Source organism: Cannabis sativa, chromosome X (genome assembly GCF_029168945.1).
Source record: "Cannabis sativa cultivar Pink pepper isolate KNU-18-1 chromosome X, ASM2916894v1, whole genome shotgun sequence".
NCBI lineage: Eukaryota > Viridiplantae > Streptophyta > Magnoliopsida > Rosales > Cannabaceae > Cannabis > Cannabis sativa.
Genome location: NC_083610.1, coordinates 6,975,540 through 6,984,841, shown reverse-complemented (window position 1 = coordinate 6,984,841; position 9,302 = coordinate 6,975,540). Strand labels below are relative to the sequence as shown.

Here is a 9,302-nt window from a genome sequence, read left to right as displayed (position 1 = left end):
TTAATCAGGCTGCATGTCTTATTGGATGCTGTCTTGGTAAATTTTGAACATTTTTCAACTTTTTAAATAATAATGCAGCAATACCATAAGTTTGATCAAATTAGGAATTATACCCACTATAAATCTCTCTCAAGTACTAATCAATAATACTTGTATCTATTAATTTGTTTTTCTTTATCTTCCATATCCCCAATATAATATTATCCTCATTTAAAGATAAGTTGAAAAATATTTATTTTTTGTATTTATTAATCAAAATATTTTTATATTATATATTAATATATATCCACTTTTTTGAGTGGGTTGCTCAATATACACGCACTCTCTACTTAAGTCTAGCATATAATTTACTTTAACCTAAGGGGTCTAATGGAGATATTTATAATAAAAGTTGTTGCTCCAGAATTCGCCCAAAATACGTGGGCCAGTCGAGAGGGGACACGTGGATCAGATAACTTGTAAACATTTGCTAAGTCTTTGTGCGCCACAAGGAAGCGCTGTTAGCATGGGTCCCGGAGGAGGCACCCGGAGTACAAGGTACTCCAGGAAGCTAGTATAGCGTGAAGGCTCTCCGGGATATGTCAGGTCTCTCCCGAGCAATCAAGTCGCATTTAATGCTGCATGGGAGGAAGCGTGTTGGGACTGTAACACGCAATAAAGTCTGACGGCACAACCCCCAAACAAGCGGCGCTACAAGAATGATCATTTAAGTCTAGCGACGGCTACTCTGCGAAGAGTCACGTCAATCACAAGGCAAAAAGGACATTCTTCATAAAAGCCCTACAGCACCTAGGGATTTGACCATGCATCACCCATGGTATATTCATTGGAAATGCCCAACTTTATGGATACTTACAGATACATGTGTAAGAACAATTCTAGGGATTACCCCACCAAAACACTATAAATACCCCCTCAAAGCTCATTTAATGGGGGTCGAGAATCTTGGTTTGCAAAAGAGCAAGAAGAGAAAATACTCACCAAGAACATTCTCTGTATTTAAGAGAGAGACATTCTCTCAAGTGTGGAATCTGTATTAAATACCTCCATTAATAACAGAGACTCGTGGACTAAGGCTCATTAACGCCCCAACCACGTAAAAAACCTTCATCTCACTTTCTTACAGCTCTTTATTATAATCATATTTTAATAGTTGCCGAAAATCTCGGTCAACATTTTGGTGCTTTCATTGAGAGCTGAGGAAAGCTGCTACATAACAAGCATTTGACTTCACAACAATGGTGGAGACAAGAAGTACACGTCATCCTCGCCCTCTAGAAGACGCTCAAGATCCCAATGAGAAAGATGTAGCCTCAAGAGCAGCAGAGGAGTCCGAGGAAGAAGAAGAAGAAATAGTTCCCGACGAGAACTATGAGGAAAACCTTGACAAGTATGCCTATGACGGAGGAAGCTACTCGGAGTTGGTGCTCCTTAGACAAAAAGCTATCGATCATGAAACTGAGATCGAAGCTCAGAAAGTGCAAAATCAAAAAATGCAGGAAGTGATGCTAGCCATGCAGAAAGCCATGGAGGCAGCTGGTATTCACGTGCATCCCAAGGCGATGGCCGCTGGGCTCGACGGGGAGCCAGCGACGTCTTCGCCTAATTCCCAGCAGCAAAGACCTAGGGAACCTAGCCCTATAAGGCACCCTGCTGAGGAAAACCAAACAAAAAACCCTACTTCTACCCCTGGGCGAAAGAAAAAGGTGCAGGATCCGCGAAGGGTCCGCTCAGATTTCCCTAAAGGGAAAGGTCCGCAGAGGGCAAGCCCCAAAGAGGGAGTCTTGGCCCTCGGGATCGAGGGGACCGGAAAAGCGTTTCCGTGCACCAGAACCGGGGGTAGAGGAAGAAGAGGACAGAGATGTCCTCCCATTGATCCGAGAAATCAAATCAATGGGAATCAAGGTGACCTCCGGATCACCTTGACCAAAAAAGATACAGGCCCGTAGTCTCCTCGGGCACTGTAAACGAAGGGATTATGGCGGAACTTGCCATACTTCGAAAAGATATTGCTCGAGTCTCCCGGAGGCAGAAGGGAGACGACTCCGACTCGAACAGTGAGGACCGGGAGCCTTGTGCCAAACATATCCTGGAGGCGGAGCTCCCTAAAAACTTCAAGATGCCCGAAATGACGGCCTATACTGGGAACTCCGACCCCAGTGATCACTTGTCACGGTTCAACCGTGTCATGACAGTCATGCGGGTCAGCAATGACGCCAAATGCTTGTGCTTCCCCCTCACTCTGAGCGGATCAGCAGAGGAATGGTTCAAAAAACTGGAACCAGGATCGGTGGGTTGCTGGAACAAACTCCAAACCAACTTCCGGAGACAATTTGTCGCCGCCAGGAAGGTTAACTTGGAGGTTAGTGCCTTGACCAACATCAAGCAACTGCCCACCGAGACCTTGAAGAATTACATCAAGAGGTTCCGAGAGGAAGCCTCGAAGACCAAGAAGGTCGACGACGGACAACAGCTTGCGCTTCTCCAAGCAGGAATCCGCACTGGGACTCCCTTCTGGAACGAGTTGCAGCAAGAAGGCGCTGCTAGCCTTCAGGACTTCCAGAAGCGAGTCCAAAAATATATTAACCTTGAAGAAGCCCAGATCGTGGCTTACGGAGGCTACTATCCCACCGGGATAGCAGGATACATGCCAGGAGTGTCGCCCTCGGGTACTGTCCCGACCGCAACTCCACCAGTAAGTGGCATACAGTTCTCCGCTACTCCCGGATACAGCCAGGGTCAAGCTTTGGAACCGGCATCTTCCCATTACGCAACCCGTCCGGGTGAATGGACGAACTCCTTCACAGTCGCCCCGACCGCTAGCTTAACAGTGCCCTACCCGGGGTCGAGGAGCAAAAGGTCCTCCAAGGGCGGCACCCGAACGGAGAGAAGCGCCAAAAGAAGGGGTACACACCCCATTATACTCAAGACACGTAGCTCACGGACTCTCAGAACGTGTATATTTTGCCACTAGGCAAAATACGCACTACCGAGACCCTGCCCGTTGTACAAAGATAGCTCCCGGAGAGATCCGAGTAAAAGATGCGAGTACCACAACGACATTGGTCATAGCACCAACGAGTGTAAAAATCTCAAAGACGAGATTGAAAATTTGATCCGTTTGGGCCACCTCTATGAGTGGATCAAAAATAGGTTGCCCCACCTTAATCCAGGGCAGGTGGCCGGGGTATGCCTCCGGAACGCCTGGGGGTACAGCAGAGTATTGCCTCCACCGCTCCCGCAGTGACACCCAGCATATCCCTGGGCTACCGCCCTGGCCTAATGGACGGGTAGCCATGATCTCCGGAGGTCCCCATATCGGAGGAAACACTCGCAAGGAGCGAAAAAGATATGCCGAGGCCGCAAGACACAGTGAGGTGTGGGAGGTTACTCAACTCCCGGCTCAAAGGCCTCGGCTAATGGACCAGCCCATAACGTTCACGGAAGAAGACGCCAAGACGGTGCGTTTTCCTCACCACGACCCGCTGGTCATAGAGACCCCCATCGCAAATAAGGTGGTGGCTGTGGTCCCGATTGACAATGGGAGTTCCGTGAACTTGCTCTTCAAAGAAGCCTTCACCGCGATAGGGTTGATCGACCGGACCTCTCGCCTAGTGGATCACAGCTCACGGGGTTTAACGGGACGACGCTAATCCCGATGGGAAAAGTCGAGCTCCCAGTTACCCTATGCCCGGATACCCCCCAGAGCACATTTAAGTATTGCACCTTTGTGGTGGTAGACTGTCCAACAGCCTACAACGCAATCCTAGGCCGACCGGCCCTCGTTGACTTTGGTGCGATTACTTCAATCCGACATCTATGCCTGAAATTCCCTACCCAGGAAGTCGGAGTCGGAACAGTGAGGGGAAATCAGGGAGAGGCTAGGCAATGTTACAATGTTGCCACCCACTTACCAGTACTCATGGTCCGGGGGCCCCCTGAGAAAGAGAAGGCTAAAGAGGATGAGTTGGATCCTCGCATAGGGTCCGAACGGGTCGTGGAACCAATGGAGGACGTCGAAGAAATACCAAGGTGCGACGACGACTCCACCAAAGTACTCCTGGATAGGGAAGAGCTCGGATCCGAGGAAAAAGATAAAATAATAAAAACACTGAAGGGCGCCATCGACATCTTTGCATGGCGCCAAGAAGACATGACCGGCATCAGCCCTCATGTCATCACCCATGTACTCAATGTCAACCCGGACATGCCCCCTATACAGCAAAAGAGACGCCCGCTCGACTCGGTGAAAGCCGAGGCCTTAGAGAAAGAGGTGGACAAACTCTTGTCCAATGGCATGATCCGCGACGTGTATTATCCGGAATGACTGGCCAATCCGGTCCTGGTGCCCAAGCCGAACGGGACTTGGCGGGTTTGTATAGATTTCACAGATCTAAACAAAGCCTGCCCAAAGGACTGCTTTCCGCCGCCCAGATCGACCGCATGGTAGACGCCACGTCCGGATTTAAGCCGCTCGTCTTTCATGGATGCCTATGCCGGGTACAACCAAATAAAAATGCATACGGCGTACTGTGAGTGCACTAGCTTCAGGACCGATAAGGGGGTATACCGTTACCTAGTCATGCCTTTCGGATCGAAAAACGCCTGAGCAACCTATCAAAGAATGGTTAACCGGATGTTTAAAAGCCTCCTGGGACGAAACATGGAGGTATATGTAGACGACATGCTCGTCAAATCCAAAGCATGCAACAGCCATGCAAGCGACTTAGAAGAATGTTTCGAAGTCGTCCGGAGATACGGCATGAAGCTCAATCCGAAAAAATGTACCTTCGGGGTGAAGTCGGGAAAATTCCCGGGCTTCATAGTCAGCCAAAGGGGGATCGAAGCAAACCCGGAGAAAATCCAAGCTCTCCTGGACATGCCATCCCCCAAGAAACATAAAGACGTGCAGAGCTTGACCGGAAAGGTAGCCGCATTGAGTCGCTTTATCTCACGATCCACGGACAAGTGCATACCCTTCTTCAACATACTGAAGAAATACCAAAAGTTCGAATGGTCAGATGAATGCGAGGAGGCATTCAAAAGGTTAAAAGACCACATGTCCAAACCTCCTATCCTATCAAAACCCGTCCTTGGAGAAGACTTGTTCCTTTATTTGGCCGTCTCCGAGCACGCTGGCCGCCGCACCGGTCCGGAGGAAGAAAAAGTTCAAGACCCCGTGTACTATGTTAGTAAGCGCATGATAGGAGCTGAGACAAGGTACCCGGTCATTGAAAAATTAGTATTCTGCCTCCTGATGGCATCAAGGAAGTTGAGACCGTACTTCCAAGCCCATCCGATCAGAATCCTGACCAATCATCCGCTCCGGCAAGTTCTCCAGAAGCCTGAAGCATCCGGAAGACTCCTCAAGTGGGCGATGGAGCTAAGTCAATTCGACTTACATTACGTGCCCCGGATTTCCATAAAAGGCCAAGTCTTGGCAGACTTCATCACCGAATGCAATGAAGCCGAGGCAATGCCCAATACACCGGAACCACCAATCCCCACTTGGAAAGTATTTGTAGACGGAGCTTCTAATGAGAACGGTTCAGGAGCCGGAGTGGCTATGATATCACCTACTGGATTGCGGCTCCAGGCGGCACTCCGATTCAACTTCACAGCTTCGAATAATGAAGCCGAATATGAGGCCCTGATAGCAGGGCTAAAATTGGCTAAAGCTGTAGGAGCCAAGAGAGTGGAAGTCTACAGTGACTCTCAGCTGGTCGTAAACCAGGTCTCCGGAGAATACCAAACTCGCGGCGAACGGATGGCCGCGTACGTAGCAATAGTCCGAGAGCTGCTCCACGAGTTCACGGACTACAAAATAGAGAGAATCCCCCGAGAGAAGAACACTCATGCGGACTGTCTGGCTAAATTAGCCTCGGACAGTGAAATCGAAGAACTGGGGGTAGTACCAGTGGAACGCTTGGCAGAGCCAAGCATCAAAATAAAAGAGACCACACTAACGGTTGGGCAAGAACCCAGCTGGATGGTCCCTATCATAAAGTACATAACCACAGGTGAGTTGCCCCAAGAGAGGGCACTGTCTCGAAAGATTCAGTATCAAGCTCATCGATATGTAATGATGGACCAAATTCTCTACCGGAGAGGACTCAGCATGCCTTATTTAAGGTGTGTATCGGACCCTGAAGCTAGACAAATCATGCTAGAGGTTCATGAAGGGTTCTGTGGAGATCATACGGGAGGACCCAGCCTCTCAAAGAAAATATTGAGGCAAGGGTACTTCTGGCCAACAATGAAAAAAGATTGTGTAGACTATGTCCAAAAGTGTGACTCGTGCCAAAGGTACGCGAACATACCGAGAGCTCCTCCAAATGAGATCACTTTGATGACCACTCGGCCCTTCGCGGTCTGGGGAATAGATCTCATCGGGTCTCTACCTACGGGAAAAGGAGGGGTAAAGTATGCAATAGTAGCAAGTGGACTACTTCACCAAGTGGACGAGGCCGAACCTATGAAGACAATAACCTGCTAAGAAGGCATTGGACTTTGTTATCAAAAACATAGTGTGTCGATACGGCTTGCCTCACAAAATAGTCTCGGTACAATGGAAAGCAATTTGATTGCGAGGAATTTACCGACTTTTGCAACCGACACGGAGTGGTAAAAAGCTTCTCGCGGTAGCCGGCCCTCAAACAAACGGCCGGGCGGAAGCAAATAATAAAATCCTAAAGGTCACTTTGAAAAAGAAGCTACCGGCCCGTAAAAATAACTCGGCCCGAAGAATTGCCAAGGGTATTGTGGGCCTACCTGGACGACCCCCGTAACCACAACCGTCACTCGCCGTTCTCAATGGTGTACGGTTGTGAAGCAATGGTCCCGGTGGAAACATTATTCCCATCCCACAGAGGACGACTTATGATCCGGCCACCAATCCGGCACTGCTCCAAGAGGCTTTGGATCAAGTCGAAGAACTCCGGATGAGTCTCAAATACGGATGGTCGCTTATCAAAAGAAGGTGACCAAGTATTTTAACTCCAAGGTTAAAAACAGAAAATTCGCTATTGGGGATATGGTCCTAAGAAGGGTTTTTCCACCACCCAAGAACCCGGAGTGGGGGTACTTGGACCAAATTGGGAAGGACCATATGAGATCGAGGACGAAATCGGTTACGGCACTTACAAACTAAAAAGAATGGACGAAACCACCGTCCCTAGAGCCTGGAATGCCGATCACCTCGTAAAATATTACCGGATAGCGAATTAAACTTAGATTTTGTTCAAAGGGTTTGTACCGTCCAAATGTATACCTCCTCTATATTAAATAAAACTGAGTGCCTTAAAAACAAAGTTTCTATGCCACTCAGGGGGGTACTAGGGTATACCGCACGGACAAACAAAAACAAACTAAGTAAAATATCCTAACCCAAAGGGCAGGTCAAAAAGTATGCACAAAAATAAAAAGCATAAGTATAAAAACCCTGAGCCAAAGGACAGGTTAAAATATATAAGTGTGACAAATAAAGATCGCATAAAAAATATCCTAGCCCAAAGGGCAGGTCATATACATATAAATGGCCCAGGGACAGGCCTTAAAATATAATTGTCTCCCCTTCAAATGAAAGCTGCCGCCTATATGTAAATTGTTCTAAGGTAGCAGCAAATATGTACAAAAAAAAAAAAGAGTTATAAAAGAAATGGGTAGAATCTGGGTCAATAATACGGCAACTCAGTCAGCCCGCGGAGGAAGACGAGGTCCAATCCGTGCCTCAAGCGCGGCATCAAGCTTCTTCTTCTTTTCCCGAAATCTGGCAATCATCTCCTCGGGTTTGGGATAAAAAGTAAGCTTGATACTCTGATCATTGGTGGCCCAAGCCATATAGACACCATCATCAAAGCGCTTCGGGCACCGGGCGCAGGAAACAGGAGAAAGGAGCTCGGCCCTCTTGGCCTTCCTGGTGGACTGTTCTTTGAAATCCCTAAGCTCCTTCAACTCCGCAGCTAGAGCGGCCTTGGATTCAATGTCCGACTAGTGAGTCTCCTCTAGAGATCTCACCTTGGCGACCATTTCATCCAAAGCCTCCCTGGCCTCCGGGAGATCTCGCCTGGCCTTCTCAGCAGCCTCGGTTTGAGCCCTTAGTTCCTCCTGGTGCTGGGCCTCCATCCTGTCTCTCCGCTGAGCCTCGTCCCGGATCATGGCCTCCGCCTGAGCCTCCCTCCGTTTGGCCTCCTCTTCCTTGGCCTTGGCCGCTGCCTCCCGGCGCTCGCCAGCCTCCCGGTAGATCCGCTCTCCGCTGTGAGGTCTTGGAGGACCTTCCTGACGTCATTCATGTCCCCAAAGTCGGACAGAGTGAAGCCATGGTTTATGATGTTCTTGGAGAGGCGGCCAGCCTCAGCAGCAAGCTGAGCCATAACAAAGTATAAGAAAAAATTTCTCAAAGGAGGAAAACAAAATACAAACAACAAAAGGAAACGCAAAAATTGCAAAGTACTTACCACCGTGAGAGAATGGCTGAGGTCCTGGACCTGGAAGATGGAGTTCAGGGAAGCGCAAGTGGCAAACCGCTTGGGCGCGCAACGTGTGAGCTGAGAAGCGAACTCGCCGGTCATCTCCGCGGCAAAGGGAGCCAAGGTAGGCCCTAGGAAGCGACGGAACCAGTCTGATAAGGGGTCCAGATTAAGGTCCCACGGATCCTGGTATTCCGGGTGGTTGATGCTCGCCTCAACCTCAGCTCGCAGAATCCTCCTAAGGGCCTCCACTTCGGCATACCCCCGGGAGTAATCATCCATAGCATAGTTGTGTTTGGCTATGCGAAGCTCCTGCCTCACCTCGTCCCCCGGAATCGGGGTAAGCTCGATGTGGGGAGGAGCAGGATTTTCCTCCATCGGGGAGACCCCGCCGTCTAGGCCATGGGCAGGAGTGTCGGCTCTCCGAGGCCTCTTCGGCTCATCCTGGGCAACCATCTTGCCCTTACGCTTGCGAATCAGAGCCACTTCAGGCTCCTCCTCGTCCTCCTCTGCTACCTCCGGAAGGGCTTGAGGCTCTCCCGCACCCTCAACGGCTTCCTCCGAGAAGTCCCACCCTTTCCCTTGGCCTTCTCCCGGAAGCACCTCCTCGTCATCCACTAAGTCAATAGTGTCGGGGGGAGCGTTGGAAGAAACCTTCAAGGAAGGGGCTGGGGGAGAAGAGGTGAAGGCCGGAGGAGCCACGGGAGTATGAACCCCAAAGAAGTCGTTCCAGGATGGCATCCATGGAGATATCTGTTTCAAAAAATGAGCAAGTGTTAGAAGTCCGCAAGGAACCGCTTATACAAGATACAACAAATAAGCTACTCCTACCCG

At 49.5% G+C, this 9,302-nt stretch overlaps 1 protein-coding gene across 1 annotated transcript; it reads right to left on the bottom strand.

The window, feature by feature from the left end:
• Window positions 1-6,473: 6,473 nt before the first annotated feature.
• On the bottom strand, window positions 6,474-9,209 carry LOC133031975 (uncharacterized). Its single transcript, XM_061105783.1, has 3 exons — window positions 8,457-9,209; window positions 8,215-8,363; window positions 6,474-6,489 (listed from the first exon to the last, which is right to left on the bottom strand). The coding sequence occupies exons 1-3, from the start codon at window positions 9,207-9,209 to the stop codon at window positions 6,474-6,476; spliced, it is 918 nt and encodes a 305-aa protein (XP_060961766.1).
• Between the last annotated feature and the right edge of the window lie 93 nt (window positions 9,210-9,302).